This window comes from Wyeomyia smithii, chromosome 1, assembly GCF_029784165.1.
Source record: "Wyeomyia smithii strain HCP4-BCI-WySm-NY-G18 chromosome 1, ASM2978416v1, whole genome shotgun sequence".
Lineage (NCBI taxonomy): Eukaryota > Metazoa > Arthropoda > Insecta > Diptera > Culicidae > Wyeomyia > Wyeomyia smithii.
The window spans coordinates 174,081,044-174,108,692 of record NC_073694.1 but is presented as its reverse complement, the minus strand read 5'-3'; the positions used below and the strand labels follow the sequence as shown (position 1 = coordinate 174,108,692).

The 27,649-nt window shown below is 40.1% G+C and overlaps 1 protein-coding gene across 6 annotated transcripts in view; it reads right to left on the bottom strand.

Annotated features, from left to right (window-relative positions):
* The window catches only part of LOC129730047 (sodium/calcium exchanger 1), a 488,453-nt gene that overhangs the window by 365,797 nt on the left and 95,007 nt on the right, over positions 1 to 27,649 (bottom strand). The window contains exons 1-3 of one of the 6 annotated variants that reach the window (XM_055689064.1): positions 23,481 to 23,878; positions 22,868 to 23,285; positions 19,924 to 22,809 (exon numbers count right to left, since the gene is read on the bottom strand). In XM_055689064.1, coding sequence (XP_055545039.1) covers positions 19,924 to 21,683 — 1,760 coding nt within the window. In that variant the 5' untranslated portion in view covers positions 21,684 to 22,809; positions 22,868 to 23,285; positions 23,481 to 23,878. Of the gene's footprint in view, positions 1 to 19,923; positions 23,286 to 23,480; positions 23,880 to 27,649 lie in introns of those variants that run through there. The other 5 variants (XM_055689073.1, XM_055689080.1, XM_055689095.1 and 2 more) reach the window with 5 other exon arrangements.

Here is a 27,649-nt window from a genome sequence, read left to right as displayed (position 1 = left end):
CAAGAGTTTAGTTAACTTCATTCCCGTATTAAATGTGCCATACGCGAGACACTGATTAAACCGTGGTTCTGTTTTTTTCCTACAACGTGAACTGCGCTCATGGAGCACTGAAATTTTTATTCAATTACGTGACTCTTCCCAGACTCATTCATTAAATGTTATTTATCACTAACTGTCAAAATAATAACATTGAGTAGCTTTTAGTCAGTTCGGTTAAAAAGTAGTATTTCACAGAAACGTAACATCCTGTCCACTTTTAATGCAATCGATGTAAACGCCTTCGCATCTTAAAGTAACAATGTACGTATGTTAGTATTGTTAACACATAAAGCTTGCATAGTTCATTCTGATCGTGTGTTTGTCAAAACTACATGTCAATGTATGTTGAGCACCTTTTTTCTATAGGCGCATGAAGAGTATTACTTTGGTTAGTTGTTTATTTGGTAATTCACTCAAGAATATTATCTGCGAATCAAATAAAATAGCAAAAGGAAGTGCTTCAAATGTGAAAAGGTGGGGGTTGTAAGGTATAAACATAAACAATGAGGTGTTTCTATTCTCATTCTGTGCCGAACACGCATCAGTATCGGACGTGTTTGGTGATCGCTCCGATAGAATATAAAACAAAAGACGCGTGAGCAAGTGTTGGCATTGTTTGCCTGGTCGAGTGAAGGTTCAAGGTCGCCCGCCTTTGTGCAACTGTTTCGCATCGTGGCTGTTTGCTGGTGCGTAAGCCGATTCGGCTGCTAAGTGATTCGTGCTACAGCAGTGGACGAGAATCTCAACACAAAGAAGGAAAAAGAAGAAGCCAACAGTTGACAGCGAGTTGTGTCGCTGTGCTGAGTGATCGCACACCCGGCTCGCTGCTGGTGGCTGTTTGGAGCTGATGTATTGGTGCTGCTGGCTGTAACGGCTGCAGCTTCGACCGTTCGGACAACCAACCCTGCTTCAGGAGAAGTAAAGAGGTACGTGTTCTGTCGGCGCTAGTGCGCTAGATTTAGCGCGATGGATGTAGATCCCTCGCCTCCCGTGCCACCATCCCCGAACCCCTCCGACCCTGTCCCTCCTGCCAACCCTTCCTCTGTTAATTCTCCAGTCCCCCCTCGCCCCAGGCTTTACCCGGACGGATCTCAGAGCAGCTTTACTGTTTTTTTTCGGCCAAAAGCAGGACCGAAATCGAAACCGTTAAACATCCTGCAGATTTCGAAAGACCTGACGGAGGATACAAGGCCGTGACCGAAATCTCCAAGGTCAGACCCAACAAGCTCCGTGTTGTGGTCAGCGACCTGGAACAGGCCAACGCTATTGCTCGCTCCGAGCTTTTCACACGCGAGTATCGCGTTTATATACCCGCACGAGACGTGGAGATCGACGGTGTCATAACCGGCTGCTTCAAAAATGCTTTGTGTCACGACGTAAAAGTAAAGATCATAGATTGCAAGCAATTGCGGTCTGTGTCTCTTGTCAACGGCACAAAAGTGTACACTCCGTCAGACTCGTTTCGTGTTACGTTTGCCGGATCTGCTCTCCCTAGCCACGTCTCGATCGATCGGGTTCGTCTGCCTGTGCGATTGTATGTACCCCGTGTTATGAATTGCACCAATTGCAAGCAGTTGGGCCACACAGCCGCCTACTGCTGCAATAAGGCACGATGTAGCAAGTGTGGAGAAACTCATGCGGACGATTCTTGCAGTGTAAAAGCTGAAAAATGTATTCACTGCGGGGAAAATCAGCATGAGCTCTCCACATGCCAGGTGTACATGCAGCGCAGAGATAAAATCAAGCGGTCACTCAAGGAGCGTTCAAAGCGATCTTACGCTGAGATGCTGAAGAAGACCGTGACCACTTCTACCATAACATCGAACCCCTTTGATCTGTTGTCCTCTGATGAAACCGATTCTGATGATTCACCAGCGGGAACAACTTATGCCAATCCTGGGGCGTCTAGAAAGAGGAAAAATATTTCCTCTCCTAAACTTCCCCGAAAAGGTCCTAAGATTTCCCAAAGTAACATGAAAGTTACAAACAAACCAAACAGTGCTGCGGAAAACCCGAAGCAAACTCCTCCTGGGCTTGCAAATTTAAAGCCCCAGAAGGAGTTCCCAGCACTGCCAGGAACATCTAAAACCCCAGTTGTTCCTTTTGCACTCCCAGTTGATGAAACAAACTCTGGATTAGTGAAATTTTCTGACATTGTGGACTGGATTTTTGAAACTTTCAATGTACCCGATCCAATTAAAATTTTTCTTACAGCATTCCTCCCAACAGTTAGATCATTTTTGAAGCAGTTGACTGCCCAATGGCCCCTCCTTGCAGCGATTGTATCCTTCGATGCCTAATTCATCTGCGTATACGAAGGATTCTATCTCTGTCTAACAGTGGAATTGTAGAAGTATTTTACCAAAAATGGATTCATTTAAAGTTTTAATAAATAGAAACAAATGCGATGCATTTCCCCTTTGTGAAACTTGGCTTACTTCAAATATTGATCTCAACTTCCATGATTTTAATATTATTCGCCTTGATCGAGACACCCCATATGGAGGAGTACTTTTAGGGATTAAAAAGTGCTATTCTTTCTATCGTATTAACCTCCCCTCGATTCCAGGCATCGAAGTTGTTGCATGTCAAATGACAATACAAGGTAAAGAGCTTTGTATTGCCTCAATATATATTCCTCCCAGAGCACAGGTTGGGCAACGGCTGCTCTTTGATTTAATGAAACTTCTTCCCTCGCCACGTTTGATTTTGGGAGACTTCAACTCTCATGGTGTGGCTTGGGGTTCCCCATACATTGAAAACCGCTCCTCTTTAATCTATAACCTTTGCGATGACTTCGACATGACTATTTTAAACAACGGTGAAATGACACGTATCCCGAAACCTCCAGCGCGCCCAAGCGCTTTGGATCTATCCTTATGTTCGACGTCGCTACGGTTGGATTGCACATGGAAGGTAATCCTCGATCCTCACGGTAGCGACCATTTGCCTATTCTTATTTCAATTAATAACGGGTCAACTCGCATGCGACCAATTGACATTCCGTATGACCTCACACGGAATGTCGATTGGAAGTTATACGAGGAAATGATTGGAAAAGCGATCGAGTCGATTCAACATCATCCACCACTTGAAGAATACAACCTCCACGCAGGCTTGATTCTCGACGCCGCGATGCAAGCCCAAACGAAGAAATATCCCGGCGTAACGATCAAAGAACGGCCTCCCACTCCGTGGTGGGACCAAGAGTGCTCCGATGTCTACACGCAAAGATCCGACGCGTTTTCGACCTTCCAGAAGGGAGGTATACCCGACGACTATATACGGTATTCGGAGCTTAATACCAAGCTTAAAAGCCTGGCTAAAGCAAAGAAACGCGGATATTGGCGTCGGTTCGTGAACGAGACGTCGAGGGAGACATCGATGAGCACTCTTTGGAACACAGCCCGAAGAATGCGGAATCGCGTAACGGTCAACGAAAGCGAGGAGTCTTCAAGTCGGTGGATATTTGATTTTGCCAGGAAAGTATGTCCGGACTCTGTTCCTGCGCAAAACTTTGTTCGCGATATGTCTCCGGGTCACGACGCGATAGAATCACCTTTTACGATGGCAGAATTTTCAGTTGCCCTCCTGTCCTGTAACAATAACGCGCCTGGGTTAGATAGAATCAAATTCAACTTGTTGAAGAATCTACCCGGCAATGCCAAGAGGCGCTTGTTGAACTTGTTCAATAAGTTCCTGGAGCAAAACATTGTACCGCAGGATTGGAGGCAAGTGAAGGTGATCGCCATCCAAAAACCAGGGAAACCAGCTTTTGATCACAACTCTTATAGGCCGATTGCAATGCTATCCTGTATCCGGAAATTGATGGAAAAAATGATACTCCGTCGTTTAGACCACTGGGTCGAATCAAATGGTCTGCTATCAGATACTCAATTTAGCTTCCACCGTGCCAAAGGGACGAATGATTGTCTTGCGTTGCTTTCAACAGATATTCAGCTGGCGTATGCTCGCAAAGAACAAATGGCGTCTGCGTTCTTGGACATTAAGGGGGCTTTTGATTCCGTTTCTATTGACATTCTTTCGGGTAAACTTCACCGACAAGGATTTTCTCCAATTTTGAACAATTTTTTGCACAATTTGCTGTCCGAAAAGCACATGCATTTTACGCACGGCGATTTGGCCACTTTTCGCATTAGCTACATGGGTCTTCCCCAGGGCTCATGTTTAAGCCCCCTTCTTTACAACTTTTATGTAAATGACATCGACGAATGTCTGGCAAATTCATGCACGATAAGACAACTTGCAGACGACAGTGTAATCTCTGTTACAGGAGCCAAAGCTGCCGATTTGCAAGGACCATTGCAAGATACCTTGGACAATTTGTCTGCTTGGGCTTTACAGCTAGGTATCGAATTCTCTCCGGAGAAGACTGAGATAGTAGTTTTTTCTAGGAAGCATGAACCTGCTCAGCTTCAAACACAATTAATGGGTAAAACGATTTCTCAGGTTTTGGTACACAAAAATCTGGTGTCTGGTTCGACTCTAAAGGCACCTGGGGTTGTCACGTTAGGTATCTGATGAAGAAATGTCAACAAAGAGTGAATTTTCTTCGTACAATAACCGGACAATGGTGGAGAGCCCACCCAGGAGGCTTTACCAAACAACGATATTGTCTGTCATTGAGTACGGGTATTACTGGTGTGGTGCTGGAACGAATACAATATCGTTGTTTGCGTATCGCCTTAGGTTGCATGCAATCGACCCATACGATGAGTTTGGAGGTCTTAGCTGGAGTACTACCATTGAAAACCGCTTTTGGAGCCTGTCTTCTCGTATTCTTATCAAATGTGAGGTCTTGAACCGTCCTGTGATTGAAAATTTTGAAAGGTTAATCGAACTTAATTCTCAAACCCGTTTTATGACATTGTATTTCCATCACATGTCCCAAAATATTAACCCTTCTTCGAATATTCCAAATCGTGTCAACTTATCAAATACTTCGGATTCTACTGTGTTTTTCGATACATCCATGATAGAAGAAACTCGTGGAATCCCGAATCATTTACGCGTGCAGCAGATCCTCAAAATTTTTTCCAATAAATATCGAAACATCAACTGCAACAATATGTTCTACACTGACGGATCACTTGTTGATGGGTCCACTGGCTTCGGTATTTTCAATAACAATTCGTCTCCCATAAGCTCGATAATCCTGCTTCTGTTTACGTCGCAGAATTGGCTGCAATTAAGTACACCCTAGGGATTATCGAAAAAATGCCCACGGACCATTATTTCATCTTTACGGACAGTCTCAGTTCCATTGAGGCTCTCCGATCGATGAAAGATGTTAAGCACTCTCCGTATTTCCTGGGGAAAATACGGGAACATCTGAGTGCTTTATCCGAAAAATCTACTCAGATTACCTTAGCGTGGGTCCCTTCTCACTGCTCGATACCGGGTAATGAGAAAGCGGACTCTTTGGCTAAGGTGGGCGCAACAAACGGTGATATTTATGAAAGACCAATTGCCTTTAATGAATTTTTCGCATTTGTCCGTCAGAATACGATCATCAGTTGGTAAAATGCTTGGACCAGAAGGGAACTGGGAAGGTGGTTACATTCCATAATCCCCAAAGTATCGACGAACCCGTGGTTCAAGGGGTTGGATGTAGGTCGGGATTTCATTTGCGTGATGTCCCGGCTTATGTCCAACCACTATAGATTTGACGCGCATCTCCGTCGTGTTGGGCTCTGAGAGAGTGGTGTCTGTGCCTGTGGTGAAGGTTATCACGACATAGAGCACGTTGTTTGGTCATGCCCTGTACACCGTGACGCCAGGTCTAAATTAATGGCTCCCCTGCAGGCCGAAGGTAGGCAACCGGCTGTTCCTGTTCGTGATGTCTTGGCGAGCCGTGACCTATCCTACATGTCCCTTATATACGTTTTCCTGAAATCCATCCACGCCCCAGTTTAGTCCTATCCCCTTCCGCCTACATCCAACCTAACGACAAGAACACGTTAAGACCCCGGATCCGGAAACAGCAATCAGACCCGCACGATACTCTCAAGGCCCGAGGGAGACAACCCAATATGCCAGTCCGTAATGTCTTGGCCCAAGAGCGGAACAAATTTAATATGCTGCTTACCTATGGCAATGAAAACCATCATACAGTAAACCAGTGCTTTTAATGCAAAATATTATAGCTTTAAGTTAGATTTAGTTTCAGCTTGTAGTCGGCAGCTAGGATAAAAAATTTGCTTTTAGTTATTAAGATACTTTAGAAAGTAAGCTACCAGATATAATTGGCGCCGTTAAACATTAAATTGTATTTGTGCCGTGTCAAATAAATTATAGATGAACAAAAAAAAAGGTGTTTCTATTCGATAAATCGGACAGCAATCTCACAACGTTCGGATAAATGAAGTATGAAATTGCACAGCGAAGACCAGAGAAAGCATCTGCAGTACTGCCCGGTCCCCTTTTCAACAAGATAAAGCCATTACTCGCTATTAAATTTTGATTGACTTACTGGATTCCAAACTCAGTTAATTTGTAAAACGGGTCTACGTCGGTAAAGATTTTGACCTTTAATTTATAATCGTATTACAATTTGTTGATGACAACATCAAACAGTTCGTAATGAGTCCCTCATAATTAAAGCAGTAGTAGCTATGCTGAAGGCTCTACTCTTCGCCGTTAACGTTGCCTGCTCCCGGCCGGCGATAACCTCCAGGCCACTTCACTGCCCAATTAGAGAGGAAGCAATCGTTTCGCAAATCCTTCGGTGCAGAGTGTGTAGTAAACCTGCGATAAACCGTGGTGTAAAATCGATTCTATTCGATAAATTACCCTGCGAAACGGCAATTTTGCATTTCGTGAAAAGCTAAAAATAACCGACGACCGACGTCCAGGTTTTAAAATTACTTCGCCTTTCTGGACGAAAATAAACCTTGACCGATTCGAGTATGCGAACCTCTCGCGCGCTCTCCGTGTTGTGTGTGTGTACGTCAGGTCGCGTTCGAGTGGGCATGCGGACGGTTGGTATCAATTCTGAAGAAAGAAAAAAAAAACACTTTGAACCACAGTTCCGCGTGATTGCAAAGACTTTGTTTGCAGACTTGGCGACTGTCGACCGACGAGCAGTGCGCTTCTGCCGATGTTCACGCTAATCCCCGAGTGAAGGTCGGCCGGGTTTTAGAACCGAGTTGTGGATTACGTTTACGGAATGAAAGAAAATCGATAGGAATCGATTCGATGACTCGGTTCGGTGCAAAGGCGCGAAAGGAGGCAGTGAATGTTTACGAGGGTTTGTTTGTTGGCTGACAGCGGATGAAATTTGCTTTCCCCAGAAGGGCTATTAAAGTTAATTTTAAAAGTCCACCAAGATCAAAGCTCATCAGCCATTCAGTCCTCCGGCAATCGATATTGCATAATAAATATTAGTGTGCGATTCCGCCTGATTGGAGCAGGTCAGGGCTTTGCACGCTTATACGATAATCATTGGGTTGAAGGTGGGCCCACCTACCGTCGGCTCTAGTCGGGCATAACATGTAGCTACTGATACTCTGAGTATATTTCTTCTGGCCTGTCTGGAACCCTCTACGGAAAGCATAGGTTTGGGGCAGAATTTATCACTGCTGGGTGGCCATAAAACCACTCTCGGGTTTGGACGCTCGCTCGGAAGTACTGCAGCCAACTGGGAAGTTAGACGATTAAAGTCAATTGTTAGATTAATATTTTCTATTGTTTTCAGTGTCAGTGCCAGGCCTGTCCCTCCCGGCTGAAGCACCAAATTGATGAGTTGACTGCAGCTAATAAATACTCACACGAGCAATTATTCATGCTTGCACGGTGTGGGCGACTACCAGACGCAGCGCCAGTTTGCAGTGGAAGTGGTCAAACGGTTCGTTCGTGCTTGGTTCTAATAATTTGTCGACTAGCGTGTAAATATTGTTGACCCACGTGGAAGTGGAACGGAACACCACCGGGGGAAGGGGAACAGCGTCGCGAAGCAAACAGCGTAACAGAGCAGCAGATCAATAGCCGAGCGTCGTTCTATAGCGCGCACCCCACTGGAGAGAGACTTTCGTTGATGTTAGGCAAACGAGGCGAAACTCGAATTGATAAATGAAAAAACGATAAATTCTATGCCACGGTTTTTGCTTGCGCCACGACTGGCGCAACAGGTTGCAGTCATCCATTGCGAAATCGTTTTATCAATTTCAATTTATCGACGCGTAGTGCAAAGACATTGCAGGCATTGATAAGCACGCTGGCCGTGAACGTAAAGTTGACTGAATTTGTAATCTAATTCGGGAGGGTAATCACCGTGGTTTTATCTATCTTGACCTGCAATTAGTTCTTTGAAATATCGCAGCTCAAAAACAGAGCAAATAAACTTTTTTTCAGTCGCTTCGATAGATTGTGAGCTAATTACACTGCATCAATAAATTTTCAACATTGCAGAATTAAGAAAAAAAATAAATAAATACAATCAGGATCTATTATTTATAATAAGTCAAGTAAACGAACGGGTTTCGGTTTGAGAGCAAGAACATAACCCATATCAAATCCAAGGCAGATATTTTATGCTATGTTCAATTTCTATTTCTTCGTTTTTTCGTTATTGTTAAAAAGGAATTAGTCAAGTCATCCGTCAGTCGCAGTAGAAACGTGTTTTTTTTTGACTTTCACGCCACGAAAACCGACTCCGGGTGTTTCATTTTGACGACGCTTGCTGTTTGGTTTTCATTTTTGCTTTTCCGAAAAAATGGGGAAGATAATAAGGTTTGATTATAGCAACTTCTATTGTGTGACCGTGAAGGATGATGCACAATGATTTATATCAGCATTAATTACATCAACTCCTTGTTAAACGACCGTTTGAATATTTCGAGTGATTCTGGTCTACGTGAAACATTGCAGAAGTTGTTTGAGTAAAAAATTTTTTACAGGTGGAGGTTCATAACCTTATTAGTGATGCTGAAATCCCGGCACAACAGATCTGACTGATAAGCACACATTATCTGCATTCCCAGTATCTAGTTGAAAATCTATTTTAACCAAAATATTGGTACTTATTACGGGAGTCACTTCACGGTTCAATCAGAGAGAAGTGAATAAAGCGCTATTACGGAACTCACCTAAGTGAGAACCACGTCGCAAAGTGACATATGCCGTGAAATCTGGGTTATCATGAGTGTCATATCACTGAAATAAAAACGGAATAAGCGACGTATCGCGCTTAATTATTTCACGACCATTTTGAGCGGTGGCTTGATTCCACGAAGATGGGATAAGTCTTGAAAATTGATTGATTTGAGATCCAATGATAAATATTGGATTTATTTTCAGTAACTAACCGAATCAGAATTCGATCCGTGCCTCAAAGCAGTTGATCGATGAAAAAAATGCACAGTAGTTCATGAAATTTTCGATACCGAAAAGAAATTTATTTGTGCCAAATGTCTTAGAAATGAAGAAAACGTCAAGATCTGGTGTTATCCAAAAAACGAAAAACATCGACTCTCTGGGACTTAGAAATTTTTGAGCTGGGAAACATTCTCTTTCACTTGTCGAGCTTCGCGCGTGATACTGTTAGATTCCATCATTTTCCACAGTGACAGAATAACACAAACCTTCCATTCCACCTCAATCGTGGAGATGCAGAGCTAAACTCGGTTTGGTTTAATGGTTTAGCTTGAGATTGCTCACGCGTTTCTTTTATATAAGCGCATTACAAATTGGATTAGGTTCGTTCGGTCGATCAATATCGCGAATAATCTAATGAATACGCAAGGTATACTTTTCAAAGAGCCGCGTTCGCCGGAGTGCGTTTGATTTCTCGAGGCATATTGCGTTTTTGGTAATATACAAGTATTCAAACGCTTAGATGCTCCTGATGGCGAATGGTCTTCGCGTGCACCACTCGCCTAAATTAGCGGTGTCTGACAAAAAATATACTCATTGTTCGCCTTCGGAATGAGTTAACTTCGCGCGCAACTATTTTGGATTTGATCACTCACCACGGTGACATATACCTTTCCTTTCCGGCGCAGTCGTGGAGACGCAAAAGTCTCCGGCAACAACGACAGTTACACTTTTTTATGAGGGATTCATTACGCACTTTTTTTACAAAATTTTGGAGTAGAATTAAATGGAAACATAACCTATTCTCAATATTCAATTCCATTCTACTAAGACGCTCAAAAAGAAATTTATTTTACAAAATTCTATCAACGCGAGATACGAATAACATATGAGTCATTCCATACGAAGTGTACATGCCACTTGGACACGACCATCACAGATTTTGTTCAAAGTTGGGGGAATTATTCATCTACTGTCTCTTTGGAAAAATCCCAATTTTGGTGTCGATTGGAATACCCCCCGCTCTCCAGGATCCCCTTCTTTATTTACTTTGCAGCGCAATTTTTGTCAAAAATCTCTATTTTCTTTTTCTTACAATTCATAGACGTAAGATGTCCGAAAAATACTGATAGATGATTTTACAAGACAATAAACCAAGGAATCCAGAAAAAATATAAGTTTTGACCGGAAGTGTTGCCAAATAAATTATTTTTGTATTTGAAAACTAAATTTACATTTTGTGGCAAATTCAGCCTTTTTTATTCTAAATTTAATAATTTCATCGTGTTCCTTGGAAAATTTCACATAAAAAACAACTATCATCCCAAGGTAATATGAGCCAATCTCGGGATATAACGTTTTTTCGAAAAAAGTTGTAAATTTCGTCATTATTTTATTTTATAATTTATAAACCAAAGAGACCCGAAAAATAGTGACAAGTTAATTTTGAATAAAATAAACCAAGGAATCCAGAAAAAATATTTTTTTTAACCGGAAGTGTTGCCAGATAGATTACTTTTGTTATTCAAAACTAAATTTGCATTTTTCGGCCAATGCAGCTAATTTTATTTTGAGTTTGATTAATTCATGGTATTTAGCGGAAAATTTTACGTAAGAAATACTCATCACCCCGTAGTAATATGAGCCAATCTCGAGATATAACATTTTTACGAAAAATTAATTACGAATTTTAAATCTATTTTCATAAAAATGCTATATCCAGCGATTGGTTCATATTACCACGGTGTTATAAGTGTTTCTTATGTAAAATTTTCCAGGATATACGATGAAAGCATAACATTCAAAATAAAATTAGCTGCATTTGCCGAAAAATGGAAATTTAGTTTTAAAATACTAAAATAATCTATCTGGCAACTCTTTCGGTCAAAACCAGTATTTTTTCTGGATTCCTTGGTTTATTTACTTCAAAATTTACCTATTACTATTTTTCGGGTATCTTACGTCTATAAATTGTAAAAAAAAATAATTACGAAATTTACAACTTTTTTTCGTAAAAATGTTATATCTCGAGATTGGCTCAAATTACCTCGGGTGATAGTTGCTTCTTATTTGAAATTTTCATGGAACACGACGAAATTATCAAATTTTAAATAAAAAAGGCTGCATTTGCCGAAAAATGTAAATTTAGTTTTCAAATACAAAAATCTGGCAACACTTTCGGTCAAAAATTATATTTTTTCTGGATTCATTGGTTTATTTTTTTCAAAAATCGTCTATCAGTATTTTTCGGACATCTTACGTCTATGAATTGTAAGAAAAAGAAACAAGAGATTTTGAACAAAAAATGCGTGACTTTGCAATGAACAGGGGGGTCCTCTTTGCCATATATTGTTACCATGCGTTTTGATGTACTTCTAGTGTAGAATAATACCACAAATTTTGCATTTGTTATTGCATTTTTTAGTATTTGGACGTTTTTGAACATATCATTTTCAAGAGCCGAAAAAAAATTTAAATTTCGCAAAACTTCCCACCTTGAATAGACAAAAAACGCTGGAAATTTCAGCCCAATCGGAGAACATCAAAAAGACATGCGGTTGCGCCTCTCGCGAACTGGCTCTTAAGCTTTGCTTTACCTTTTTTTACACTTATACACTGTATAACAATTAAAAAAAATAGCGTCATTGTAGTTAGCGTTCATTGAAACAAAAGTCTTGCCTGGTTAAGCTATACATCCAACAGCGATAACAAAAGCAGATAAGCGTAACTAAAACTGAGAACAATTATAGTTTCCAGAACTCTAAAAAAGAAACGCGTAAATTCCGAAACCAGTACACGCAAAATTCTGACGTAGCACTGCATCATTCGGGAGGGTGTAAAATTAATGTAATAATTTTTGCATAAAACACGATTAATTTTCAGCGGATTTTCTTCGTTTTGCAGCAATTGATTTGAAAATTAGCTACGCTTCGACTAAAAACTGCAAAATGATAATTTTATGACGTAAAATATTATACTATCGAAAAATGTCGTAACTTGAGCTTGAAAACCAAGTCGAATACCATCCAGTATGAGAGTTTTCGGATCTGGGATTGTACTGGTGGCCGGAAATCGACCCCAGACAAAGCAAATCGAAGCCTTGGTGCTACATTCCGATTCGGAACTTGACTTTCTAGTTATTATACACAGACTTCGCAGCCACCTGTTTGATGTACAGGACAATTTTGGGGCTAGTGCTACGATCATACTGACACCAACAATATCTCCCGAGTCAAGACTTGAACCTAAGACGACGGGCTTGTTAGGCCAGCATCGTACCTCGAGACCAACTGGAAGGATCGATCCCAGAGAGATGGCGACTTTCAGCTCCCGGAAAACAATTCCACAAAATAGTTTTAGTTGGGCATACTAAGGCTAAGAGGGACAATTTTGAATTGTTCAGATACATAAGTTTCAGACAAATTTGAAAAATCTATATTGGGTGTCTTAGTAGAGAGAATTAAGAGATCAGAAAAAATAATTTTAAGTATTCCGTTAGACTCTACTAGAATTTTGGGAAATAAAAATTGAAAATTCAGTCCGCGCAAATAGGTATTTCAACTGCGACATTCAGTCATCATCAGTGCTTATGTGAACTGGTAAAGAGCAAAGCGTAAATCCGGTTTTTTTTATTCGTAGTAGGAAAAATGAAAAATTTGGCCTCTGAATTGGAGTTAGGTGGAGAATTATGCGGTCGGTTGTTTACCGTACCATGTCTAGGGTTTTTGGGATGAAGATTGAATAGCCATGAAGCGTGGTTACCTGCGTCTTAGTTGAGAAGCGTGGATGAACGTTTTTTTATAAATTTCTAAACTTTCAGCTACGTCTAATTTCCATGAATTATTAACGGGGCGGAGCAGTTCCTCGTTTCTCGTTAAAAATATGTTCAGCCAGTTTTGATTTGAAAAGGTGTGGTGGGGCATTTTTTGAAACTTTACTTGCTTTTGTGTCTTCTGCGAAATGTTCTTTGAAACGTTTCCCAAGATTACGTTTAGTTTGTCCAATGTAAACTACATCACAGTGATTGCATGCAATTTTATAAATTCCAGCTTTGTTCAGGGTATCAATAGGGCCTTTGGTAGACCCCAATTTTGTTTTGAGTTGGATATTTCTACTAGTGTAGACAATATCCATCCCAAATTTTCTAAATTTTGAGCAAAGTGGGCGTGTCAAGTTTACGTTAAATTCAACGGCTACCCTTTTCAGATCTTCTGTTATTGGGGTGAGTGTTGTAAAAGATTTCCGAAATTGAGCACGCTTCTTTTTATCAACAGTGGCTTGAATTATACTTTCATTATAGCCATTAAGTCTGGCAATTTCGAAAATATATTCCAGTTCCTTTTGCTTGGCTACTTTACTTAGAGGTAAAGTTTCCATGCGGTGGATCATATGATGGAAGGATGCCATTTTATGCTTGAAGGGATGATTTGAAGTGTTAGGTATTACCCGTTTTGTATTCGTGGGTTTTCGATAAATTTCAAATTCCAAGTCCGTAGACTTTCTGACTACAACGACGTCCAAGAAAGGGAGTCTGTTGTTAAGTTCTTTTTCAATTGTGAAGTTTATATATCTATGGGTATTATTAAGGGATCTGAAAAAATTTTCAAGATCTGCCTCTTTCAAAATACAAAAAATATCATCCACATACCTGCACAATCGAATCGATAAATGGTTCCTTTTCTCCAATGTACTTTCTATATTTGCCATGAAGATCTCACAAAGAAAAGGGGATAGCGGATTACCCATTGTTACCCCTTTAGTCTGTTTGTAAAATTTACCACGAAATGTGGAGTACAGTCAAACCTGTTTTTGTGTGAGGGCTAGGGACCGTACAAAATAAATCGCATGAAAAAAAATCATTTGGAACTTCACGTGTGACTACTAAACAATATTTCCACAACATTATTGAAAAAAAAAAACTTTTTTTATGCGGTGGATAGGGACCGCATAAAAATAAATCTCAGTTAAAAATAACTCGAAAGTTGTTGATTCTGATTTGAAATACCTATGAGCACAATATTAAAACATCGGATTGATAAACGTAACTTTTTTAAACATACTAATGCTTTCAACCGCTTTCCTTCGTAGGCTAGCAATCCGTGACTTTTCCTACGTAAAACTGGCTCAAGCAGTAATTTTTTGACGCAGCACTTATGTAATGCGTTGGAATTCATTCCAAGAATTGGAAAAAGTAAATGGCTGAAAATGTTGTCCTTTTTCATATACCGCACAAAAAAAAATCGCACAAAAACAGTGGCACAAAAAAAATAATCGCATAAAAAAGTCGCACAAAATAAATTTCGCACAAAAAAACGTCGCACAAAAACAGGTTTGGCTGTAGTTTTCTTTCAAGCAAAGGCGTGGAAGCTACATTATACCCTTCATGGCTATTGAATCTTCTTCCCATAAATCCTAGACATGGTACGGTAAACAACCGACCGCATAATTCTCTACCTAACTCCAATTGAGAGGGCAAAATTTACATTTGTCTGCCGGGGTTTTTGGGTGCGGGGAAGGTTCTTATGATAGTTTGAGACCTCTCTCCCTCTGGAAGGGAGGGCCCTATACAAATGAAACACAAATTTTTGCATAACTCGGGAACTTATCAAACAACTGAAGCTAAACTTGGCTCGTTAATGAATTAAGGGGTAATATCCACCAAATGCTAAAAAAAACAAGGCTTTTTTCATATTTTTTTAGGAACATTTTAGATGTAAGGTATATAGATAGTATATCATTAGATTAAGCAACTCTTGGAGAATAGAAAAAAAAATATTGCTGTTTTCTTTTACAAAATGGCGGCTGTGCAGTGATTGCCGAGAACCGCTTTTTTTTTAAAGTTCTTCCGCGGCGAGCAGTAGAAGTCGTGCCCAACACCAGCTATAACCAAAACATTTTTTTTTTCATTATCTACATAAGTGTCGCTAGTGAAGTACACATGATTATATTTTTAGAATTTTTCTCCGCAAAATGGCAACGGTTTGAAGAAAAAAAATCATTTTCGACAAAAAATCGACTTTCATTGTTAAAAGAAACGACTCTTTATTTCGAACAATTTAATCACGAGCGATACCGGGAACGTTCAAATAGTATGATACCACATTTGAGATAATAGACTTTCGTTGTTTTAACGATTTAATACATAACGGTTGCTTAAGTTCGATTATGATCAAATGAAAAGGGAACGTATAGGGCAGCCAAACTTTGAAACCACGTGTTGAATCATAATTCATTAGTTAACCCTTAACTAGCCCGTTCATCTGATATCAATATTGTTCAAATCGGTTGTGTAGTTTCTGAGATAATGAAGTTTCGTGATTTTCACATTTCGATACATTACAGACGAAGTTACAGTCTGATTACAGCAAAATTCAATAGGGTGTTATGAGGCAGCTAGACCTTTCATTTGATACTAATTCTGTGGAAATCGGGTTAACCATCTCTGAGAAAAGTGAGTGAGTCCAAGTAGTCTTCGGAATATGTTTCTTTTCATAGCTGGATTTCACTTTTTTAAACATAACAGGCAAAGTAATAATCTGTTTGCAAAAAAAAAATCATTAAGGTCTTATGGGGTAACAAGACCTTCCATATGACACTGATTTTATTAAAATCGGTCCAGCCATCTCTGAGAAACATGAATGAGATTAAATAGTCTCCAGAACACGTTTCTTTCCATAACTACTGAACCACATGTTCACTCTTCATAAAATTCAGAAGTTAAGGGTTTTTTAGGTAGCCCGTTCATTTGAAATCAATGTTGTTCAAATCGGTTGTGTGGTTTCTGAGATAGTGATGTTTCGTGATTTTTACATTTTGATACATAACCTCTAAACTAGAAATCATATTATTATATGAAATTCAACAGGGTTTCATAGGGCAACTAGACCTTCATTTGCAATTGATTTCATTGAAATCGGTTCAGCCGTCTCTGAGAAAATCGAGTGAGATTGGGAGAGCGTTACACACACAGACATACACACACACACATATACAGAAAATGCTCAGCTCGTCGAACTGAGTCGAGTGATATACAACATTCGGCCCTTTTGAGCACTTTTATACCTTTAGTTTTTGCAGTGATTGCTATACCTTTCTAGGGGAAAGGCAATAGGGGAAAGGCAAAAAGTGAAATGATAGAAATGACTTTTTATTTCAACTTCAATCCTGAGCAAGGGCGCAAACATTGAAATAGTACAATATCAAATTTAAATGATATTGAGGCCACAAATTTTAATTGTAGCTATAGTTTTAAACAGTCTGCGGATTACGTTTTTTTCTATAACTTTTAAACCATAAGTTTATACATTATGAAATTCATTGTTTAAGGGTTTAAAAGCTCATTAATTTGAATTCAACTATGTTCATAGCTTTTGAGATATAAGAGCAATTTTTGCATTCTGACGCAGCGCCAAAACTAAAAGTTTGATTACAATAAAATTCAATAGCAACCTAAGCGGCAAATAGACCCTTCATTTGACACCAAGATAGAAAGAATCGGTCAGACCATCTCTGAGACTTACGGTTTCTGGGGAACAGCCCAAATTTACCAAATACCTTGCAAAACGGATATTTTCGGAACCAGAATGATGCACAGAAGCCAAAAATCGACCCCGGACATCACTTTGAATTCTAAAATGGTGACTTCCGGTTTCTGGAAAACAGCCAAAAATGACCGAGTACCACCAAATATGGGTATATTCGGAACCAAAATGGCGCTCAGAGGCCAGAAATCAACTTTACATGTCATTTTGAAATTCAAAATGACGACTTCCGGTGGCTGGTAAACATCCGAAAGTGACCAAATATGGTACTTCGGTAATCATGATGATGTACAGATACTAAAACTCCATCTCAGACACCATTTTGAAACCTAGGATGGTGACTTTCGGTTTCTGTAATACTGGGTATTTCCGGTATCAGACTGACGATCAGAGTCCAGAAATTGACTCCACGAGCCATTTTTAAATCTAAGTTGGCGATTTCTTTTCCTATATATCAGGTGAAAATGTCCGAACGTCATCCAATATGAATATTTTAAGAACCGAAATGATGTACGAGAGCTGCAAGGCAAGGATATTTTCATTCCGATGAAACCAATCATTTCAAACGATTTTTCTTTCGAGTTTGATTGGTACATATAAAATCAGAAGTTTTAAGAATTATTACAGCAAGATATTCAATTTATTATTTTTTAAATTGTATTTTTCCCAAAAAAATATTTTGACAGTGTTTATCTCCATAAGAAAGATGAAACTACCAGCTACAGCTATGTCGGAGACATCACGCCAATTCAACAAACCATTCTGGCTTTAAAGTATATTGCATCAGATTAGTCGTGATTCAGCAGCTGGGCAGTGAAAATATCATAACCAAACTTTCGCAGCGCGAATATTGTCATTGGTTGTCGCAAACAGCTGTATACACTGTACGCAGCAAATTTCACTTGCTCCCCTAACGACACAGGAGCTGAAATCATATAGGCGACACCACTATCCGGTAAAATTGTTTACCATGAGCGATATAAAAGAGCTTCGCAGTGAAAGAGCTTCTGCAGTTACCATCATATAGCCCAGATAGGGGAACTGCTCCATTATTCATCTCATTAAGCCGATATTTACGAAGAATGCACGGATTAAACACCAAATTTTCACGAAATCATTGAACAAATAAACAAAATACGCTTACGTGCTCTTATGGAATCGTTCAGCATTGTATATTCAGTAAACTTAGCTAGGTTTTTCCGGAATTTTAAAAAACAAACCATTTTCCACAACGCTTCCATATCCATCTCAAAACTTGAATCACTGCTCAATTATTCATCTCACGACGCCCCCATATTCATCACACTGTTAATCAAAATGAATCACATTATCATGAATAAACGTAGCCGCGCAGCCCGTCGTAGTAGGTTACCTCGATATTCGCTGTATTTGTTTACGTACAAAATTGGTAACCTAGGTAACCACTGCAGTGCTGTCGATTTATGTCAATTATTGATTTTCTTCAATGCAGTGAAAACAGATGAAAATACATACAGTTGAAATTTAGGAATTGTAGAAATTCATCTCATATATTTTTGTATAGTCAAGCTTGTTCTTGGAAATTTGAGGTGAAAATTTCAAAGATTAACATATTTTTAGTGCAGTGAGTGATTTTGTTTAGTGATTAAAATAAAAAGTGGTCCGCTAGTGATGAAAAGAACTTTGGTTGGCTGCTGAACGAGTCGTGTTGTAGCCGTATAGAACAATGCGTGGATTTTGTTTACTGAGGTAGGTGATTGAATTAAATGAGTTTTCGAGTGCAGATGCCCGACTATAAGATCAAGTTTAGAGCTTAGATGTGAGTTTTTGAGGATTCTACTTTATGAGAAATCTAGAGTGAACTAAGAAGAATCCATTCCATGGACTAGCAGATTGGTTTAGTTAGAAAATATGCGTTTTTCCTGTTTTCAATTGTGTTTTCATGTTGTATGAGATGAATATATAGGCTAAGATGAATAATGAAGCAGTTCTCTATAAAAGTTACCTCACGGTGAGAATGTTAGAAAGAGTTGATACAGTGCTTTTTTCGATTCTATCAACAGTCGTTTTTATCACTACTCGCCAAATTCACGCTCAATTTTGTCGACTTTTTTTTCGTTTTTATCACGCTTTTCCAAAAACAAATCATAGATCAAAAAAAAAATTCCGGTTGTAAAGATTGTATTGAAATCCTAATTTGTTTGTGTCCTGGCATGTGTATAGTTTTATGTGCATAGTTTAATGAACTGAATTTATTTGATAAATTTTCTGGATAGAACAACTAAGTGTCATATCTATTTCAATTTATTTGTACCATAATTTTGTAGAAAATGAACCGTGAAATACGTATTTCAATTGCTTTGGAGAGAAAATTACATATTATTCGAATAGCTGAAAAAGAAGATCTATTAATAAATCATATTAATATTACATGTATAAACAACGACTGTTACACCTCCTTTTCATACAACATTCTTCCTTGCCCTAACGATTGTAAGGACGTGGCCGGCGCTACTGAATTCTTGCACACTGAAGATGGCGAACTAATCCCAAGTAGCCATATACGTGGTTCCTTCTGCAACTTCACTAGCCTTGATCGATCACGGAGGAGCAACTACGAAACGTAGGTCGTGGAGCTCTAGCTCTAAATATTCCATCGAAATATGAAAGTACAGCATTTTACTCAAAATATATCAAATTTCCAACACAAAAAATCCAAGTTTTACCATTTCGATAAATTCACGTTTTAGACAATTTCATTGTGTTTTTTTTACCGTGATAAAATCGGAAGAACACTATATTTTAATTTTTATGATTCAAAGCCAAATCAATTAGAAATATCATTCGTTGTTCTACATGGAGTCCACTTTGGTGCACTACCTTTTCATTTTTTTTTCAACCCATCGAGACCCCATACAAACATCTCAGAACAAGAGTATTGCTAATTCATCGACCCACAGGCCCACATCTTCAGAAACCAAAATCAAAGAAATAATGCAAGATTGAAAAAAAAATACACACTAATACTCACTCGACTTCATTGTTCTCGAAGATCAGTTCACCGCGCTGCTCTTCGTAGTCTTTGCCGCTTTTGGCGGTGCCATCCTCGGTCCAGTACGGTACCCGGACCTTACCGCGGGCACCGCTGTACCGTTGCACCTTCAGGTCGTACACGCCAACCGACTCGATCAGCTCGTGGTCCTTGCTAACCAGAGCAAAGATACCGGAGTGATCGTCGTCCAGGATCATCACGGTGGCGACCTTGGGCGTCGACAGTGTCGCCGGATCCGATACGTTACTGAGCCGGATGTAGAAGTGTTCATCCTGCTCGAACACATCATCGTCGATGACCTCGATCTGGAAGCGCTGCTCGTCGACGCCCGGCGGGAACGTAAGCGTACCCTTCTTGCCAATGTAATCCGAACCGGCTTCGGCGGAACCGTCCTCCGTTTCGTAATCGACCGTCACTGCGGAAGCCAAATCACCGCGACGAACCACGCGAACATCGAACGCACCGACCGACTCCATGACTGTGTAGTGCCCCGGTTCGAAAAACACCTTACATACGGCGTCCTCTTCGATGACCTCATCGACGTCAACGCGCTGCAGTTCGGCCTTAACCTCGCTCAGGTCGGACTGCGCCCGTTCGGAGATCTTCCGCATAATGTTGCCACTGCCCATCATCTTGCGGGTCGCTTGAATGCGGTAGAACGCACGTGACTTGGGCCCTTTATTCATCAACTGTTCTTGTGCCATCACCTCGAGCTGTTCGAGGTCGTGCTGTGGATACTTCTTGCGAAGGTCCTTCAACGTGGAGATGTACTCGCGACGGGACTCCTCAAAGTCGCGTACCTCCTCCGTAATGCCGCCGTTCTCATCGATAGTATTCAATTTCTCGTCCCGATTATTCATCTCTAGAGCCGATTCTGCCTCAGCCTGGATAATGACACCACGTTTGTTCATGCGATACTGTTTGCTGATGTACTTGTAAACCAATAATCTCCGATCGGCGATGTAGGCCGTGATAACGGTAGTAGGGAAGAACAGGAACGTGAGGAAACCTTCCCACACGTCAACCCGTCCGGGGGTAATCTGGGCTAGGATTAGGTAGAGCCAAATGTAGGCAAATACTGACCAGGTCGCCGTCACGAAGAATACTCGTAAATGTTTAATTTTGCGCACCTCCCCGTCTGGTATAACCAGGACGCAAATTGCGATGATAACGAAGAGATTGTAGGCAGCCGAACCCACAATAGTACCGGGACCCAAGTCACCTGCCTTGAATTTCCTAGCAATGATTTCGATGACGGACAACAAAATCTCAGGCGCGCTCGAGCCTAGCGCCATCAGCGTAAGGTTGGCCACCGTTTCATTCCAAACCCGAACGACGACGATTTGCACCTCGCCGTTCGCTTTCTTCACCTTGACCTCCTTCTCCTTCGAGGTTATAACTTCAATAGCAGCCATGAATCGGTCACTGACGATCGACACACCGATGAACAGGTAGACCAGCGCCAGAAAGTACACCGTACCGCGTGCGATTCGGTCGCCCGCGGTTAGATTCTCCTGCGGTTCCCAGACGGACAGTAGCAAACCATCCTCGCAGGTGATTTCATCGTCCGCCTGGCGCCCACTGGAAGTCACTGTCGCTTGGACCGACTGATTCGCCGGAGTGCCGCTGCTGCCACCATTATTTACTGACGCTGTTGCCGTTGATAACGCGATCATGAGCAGAACGCTGACGCTGACGCCGAGCTGCAGAGGCCTACGGACGCTGAAACTCGTTGCCATGATTGGTTAGGGGGGTGATTGTGCTGCTCGTGATCTTGTTTGTGGTGGCTATGTCAGAGCTACTGGAAACTACTGGTGGAAGAGTGGCCAAAAGTTTTGCGAGCGAACGCGCGTGCTGTGAGACGGAGGGTCCTAAATAAGCGGTTAGTGCGTGCTGTGTGTGCTCTGCCGGATGTTGGTTGGTGAGTCGGTCAGTTCTTCGGGTTTTTTTATTTGTTTGGTTCCTACGAGGTGTTCTATCAAAGGGTTATCAGTTCTACTGTCTATTTGTTATTACTACTTTTACTCTACTGCTGTTGCTACCACTACTACTAGCGGGAGGTGAGATAGTGGAACGAAGTCGAAAGATCTCCGAATGCTTTCTTGTCCAGTTGATGGCAGTTGGCAGCCGATCGAGTCTGAGCCGTACCGAGGACTAGTGCTGATCTGGAGGCGTTTTCGGTCGCGGCGAAGAGTACCGTGGGCGTTTGACAGCAGCCGGGTGCCGGTCGATGTCAGACTAGTGAGAAACAACAACAAACGCGATACGCGAGAGAAGAGAGAGGGAGAAACGAAAATTTGAAGAGACGAGATTTTAGCTGGAGAACGATTCGTTCCGTCCGGAAGGATCGTCTAGTAGAGTTTTTTTTTGTTTCGCTTTTTTTCCTTGTTCGGTTGTGATTGTTTAGTTAGGCTAGTTGTGCATAATTCGATGTTGTAGCGCGGAGACTAGTAGACTAGAGGTTCTACGACACTGCTAACTGCGACTATCGGATCCGTTTGCCGCACGGAGGCTTGATCGAGCTGATTCCATAGCGATTAGCGTGCGTTATTTTCGAAGCACAAAATTTCCCTCACACGGCTTTTAAAAACGAACAAAACTAACAGCTGACACTCTTCGGTGTAGTCTCACTTCGCCGCTCTCTTCTAGCATTCAGCTTCTCACCATTTCACGAATCAATTATGCATGCACGGGGCGGCTAATCATAGGCCCTCCGGATGACATTCTATCACATGAAATTTTAGCATTGCCTTGGATCAAACATAACTCTAGGAACACACTTGTCACACTTTTGGTTTGGTGCTCGGGGAAAAAAATCGCCTTTCTCCCTTCTTTTTTTCACGAGGGGAAAAATCTGATTACCTGCTAAAAATAAATACACTTCAAAACACGTTCCACCACACCGTGTTTTGTACACACTCACGCGCACACCCTTGGGTGAATTTAGCGAAAAATAAAATTACGGGATTTTAATTTACTTTCATCATAATAATTTCCTTTTGCCCTGAAGCAAAACCACCGAACTATTCTTGGGCAGGGATCATCACTATTTTTCGCCTTTTCTCTTTCTGGTTGCTTTCTTTTGCACTTTACTTTTTTACCCACTTTTGCCGTGTGTGCGGGTTTTTTTTTATTATTTTGGTTGTTGCTTTTCACCAAGTTGCGACCGATCAGAAACGGGGGAAAACTCCTCGATGTCACACCGCGCGAGACGGGTTAAATTTAGCTTAGCTCTCGCTTCTTGTTCTTCTTGCACTTGGCATTCGCTCACTGACACCGCCGCTTTCTCGCTTCAGTTTAGCCGTGTGGTAATTCGAATCCATCTGTTAGCAACGCATCTCCTGTGAACGAGACAAGAAAAAGTCTTTAATTGTTGAACCTTCGGCCGGCATTACTGGGACACAAAGTTCTGTCCCTCCCCTAAAGATCGTTGGGTCAAACTAACGAAGCCTGTCACACCTGTTTGCCAGTTGTTACACAATTCTGATTAGGTAAAAATAAACTTCTATTCCTCCCATTTTCAACCTTAAACTTACCATGAAAAATCCCAATAAAATCTGTTTTCTTTTATCTCCGTCAAAAATTAATCTATTATACGAAAACAAAAAACAAACAACGCACCAAAACAATTAACCACGAGAGAGATAAAAAAGCTACACGAAACACTCTCCAACGCACAAATCAATCAATCAATCAGAAGCAACGAATGCAGCTCAGCAAGAAGAAAGTTCGGTTGCTCGCGAAAAAAAAACCACCGAAACTCTGGTTGGTAGGTTAGAATATAATAGTCGGTTCCGTTGGCTGGTAGGAATCCGCCGTCGACTCGCACACACGTCGATTGCTGCCGGAGCAGAAAGAAAAAAAACGCGCGCCCGCGAACCAACCAACAACACCCGAACTCGAAAGCACCGCTAAGTTAACTAAAAATATCCCTACGCCACAGTCAGCAGCGGCTGGTGGCCAATGTGAAAACCTGCGCGCCACTCGCACCGCGAAGAGCGAATTGTCCTTTCGTTCTCATCCGCGCTTTCTCGCGTTTCTCTCTCATTCGTACCACACCGTACAACCTGACCCGCCGCCGCCCGCCGTTCGTACGATGTTGAATGTTGATATTTTAAAAATATTTTCACTCTTCATGTGAATGTGTGTCTAGGCGCGGGAAAAGAAAACCCGCTTGCAAATAAATCTATCGGAAAATTCAACATTGCGGTAATTTTCTCCCGCTTTTCCTGTCGCACCAAAACTACAACGGTTCGCCACCTCCTGGGCCAAGGATGGGGCCGACGACGACGACGACAGCGGCCGCAATAACAAGCACATGATGAGATATTTCAACGGTGGTAAGCGCCAAATGTCACCTGGTGCGAGTTTGTGTTTTGCGTTTTATCGTCGAGCAGCGGATCAGCTTTGTTTTGTTTGTCCATGGTTCGCTCTCTACCTTTCACGCTTTCGGTTGCATTTTCTCTGGTCCGATATGCTTGCCCGATAGGTCAGCTATGTTTGATTTATGAGGCGATCCCAGCGTACGGCATCGAAAGATCGACGCTCGGCAACGGTGTGTGGAATACCATGCGTCTGCTTTGAATGGCAATGCTTATACTCTTGAGTATCCTCTGTTCCATCAATACACTGTGCTACAGCGATTTGTAACTTCTGAAGTGACCTAGTGTAGGTTGTAGGTCTTGTTGAGTGTAACATTCGCTCATACTAGAAATTTTCCAAACACCCCCAAAATCTGAAGTTATGGTCAAAATAAGATTTTTTGGACTTCAGTGCATATAATATTTTTTAACTCAGTCATTTATCAACCGATTTTCAATATTAAAGCATTTTTAGAAAGAGCACAAATAGAGCTTTCAATATATACAGGTTTGTTCTAATATCAATAGAACATGTTGAGTTATTTGAGCTTAAATATAATTTTTTATACTTTTTTACGAAATTTTTCAATTCAATTGTCAATTTTCCGTCTATTTTTGTGAGAAGCATACCACACATATACTATAATTTTGAAAGTATATTCAATTTCGAATCAATTTAAAGTGGTTTTGTAAAAATCGGTTGATATTTGGCTAAGTTATATATTTTAAAAAGAAAACCAGAATTTTTAGATTCTATCGCGTAATTATTTCACGGAGCTACAAATGATGAAAAAATGCAAGAACATTCGATGTGACTTAGTGTGGGTTGTAGCTTTAGTCAAATGTTACTTGCGCGTTTACTTGAAGTTTTTCAAATACCCCAAAAATTATTAGTTATGGTCAAAACCTTGTTTTTTACCTTAGCTCACATTTTTATGTTTAATTCAGTTATTTTTCAACCAATTTTTTATATTTTGGCTGTTTTGGAAAGGCGAAAAATAGAACTCTTGAAATATAAATATGTATAAAGAGTTAATCTATATGTGATGAATAGTTTTAAATAAAATAAGATGATTTATATTCAATAAAACAAGATGATTTATTTATTTTTTTCAAATTTTACCTAAATGCAATGAATAGTTTTGAAATAAATAAAATAGTTTATGTTATTTTTAAATTTCTCCAAATTTATTCGCAATTTTTTACACACATTAATGAACGAGCTTTAATTGCTGTAGAATTTGAAAAGTACATTTAGTGCCAAACGAAAACAGTAAGTGTTGTTTATGAAAATCTGTTATAATTTGGCTGAGATATGACTTGATGTTTTCCACCATATACTTAGATTTCAACAAATCATTTCTCAGCATAATTATAACATATTTTCATTAACAACACCTATTGTTTTCGTTTGGTACTAAAAAGAACTTTCAAATTTTACAGCAATTGAAGCTCTATTATTACAAAAATGTTTGAAAATTTGCGAATAAATTTGGAAAAATTTGAAAATATTATAAACCATCATATTTATTTTAAAACTATTCATCACACATACAGAGAGAGAGAGAGAGAGAAAGGGAGAGAGAGAAAGGGAGAGAGAGAATGGGAGAGAGCGAAAGAGATAGAAAGAGAGGAAGAGAGAGAGAGAGAGAGAGAGAGAGAGAGAGAGAGAGAGAGAGAGAGAGAGAGATAGGGAGAGAGAGAGATGGAGAGAGAGATGGAGAGAGAGATAGAGAGAGAGAGATAGAGAGAGTGAGGGATAGAGAGAGTGAGAGAGAGAGAGTTGACATAAAAGTGTTAGTACATTACTCTAAAAAGATTGTGTACATGCGACGTTAAATATTTTACATGTTAGACGCGTACGCAACCTTTGAAAAGTTCGCTGTTTCGCAGAAGAGATGTTGTTGTTGCTATCTCCAGGGTTTCGCCGGATTTGTCAGTCTATATGGACAGCCCCTGATTTGTGAACGTGATTTGTGATGTTAAATATATGTAATACTGCAGTATGCATCATTTAATAAAAAAAAAACATAAGAATTAAAAATGTGTTTGAAAAAAGTGTGCGTAAAATCGAGGTAAAATGTACGTAAAAACGAAGTACCTTAAATCGGGGGTGCGTATAATCGAGGTATGCCAGTATTTGTCCTCTTTCTAAAACTGCCTCAATATAGAAAATCGGTTGACAAATGACTGAGTTAAAAAATATTATATGCGCTGAGGTCCAAAAAACCGTATTTTGACCATAACTTCAGATTTTGAAGGTGTTTGGAAAATTTCTAGTATGAGCGAATGTTACACTCAACAAGACCTACAACCTACACTAGATCACTTCAGAAGTTCTTGCATTTTTTTTTTTCATCTGTAGCACAGTGAATCATCGAACTTACGCATTCACATGTTAGTGTTTATTTATAAAAATGCTAATTGTTTGAGTTTAAGTTGGAGTAACAGTTTCATTTTATTTCAGCTAATCACAAAAACTAGCATAATGTAAAAATACATGGGGCCAGATAGAGGAACAAAAATTTATTTCATCATAAATTTCCAAAAAAGGTAACAAATTTTACAAAAAAAGAAGGAAAATTTGTTTGACGCGGCACGTTTGAAGCAATTGAACTTTTTTTTTTGCTTTTGAGCAACGTTCTATTACTTTTTGTGTTTTATGACCGCGCCTTAGACGAACAAGCAATGAACTAGATGTAACAAAAAAAATTACTGCTAGGTGCTTGCATGTGCTTCTGCAGGAAGCATTCAACCAAAAGCCGCAATGTACTAGGCAATCTGATAAGTACCTGCAAAATGAAACATGAAGACGTATTTTTGGCCAAAGTTGGTTTTAGTTTTTCAACATACTCTCCCTTTAGGTCGATACAGCGAATCCAACGATTTTCTAACCTTTCGATACCGTCCGAAAAGTACGCGATCGGGAAGTCTCCAAAACACACCTAAGTTTCAGCTATGAGTTCCTCATATGAGTAAAAATGTTGACCGGTGTGTTTTTCATTAGTTGCTAGAATGTAATATTTAAAAACAGACTGTTTAAACATGAGATATTCTACATTTCGGATAATTTATCTCTCTATCTTTCTTTTTTACTTTCTATCTCCCTTTCTCTCGCTCTTTCTTTTCTCAACCGCTATTCATTTCTCAAAGGAAACTGAAGGTAAATAACACCTGCGCTGTGTTTCAAACTCGTCTTAACTGGTGTAAATTAATGAACCTTTTCTTTTTAATAGCTCTTCACTCACAGTTTTCAATATATTTCAAAGAGAACCGGAATGCTTATTTAAGTCCGCTTCTCACTCACCTGATACACTACGCTTTCGTGTATTATAAATATTGCT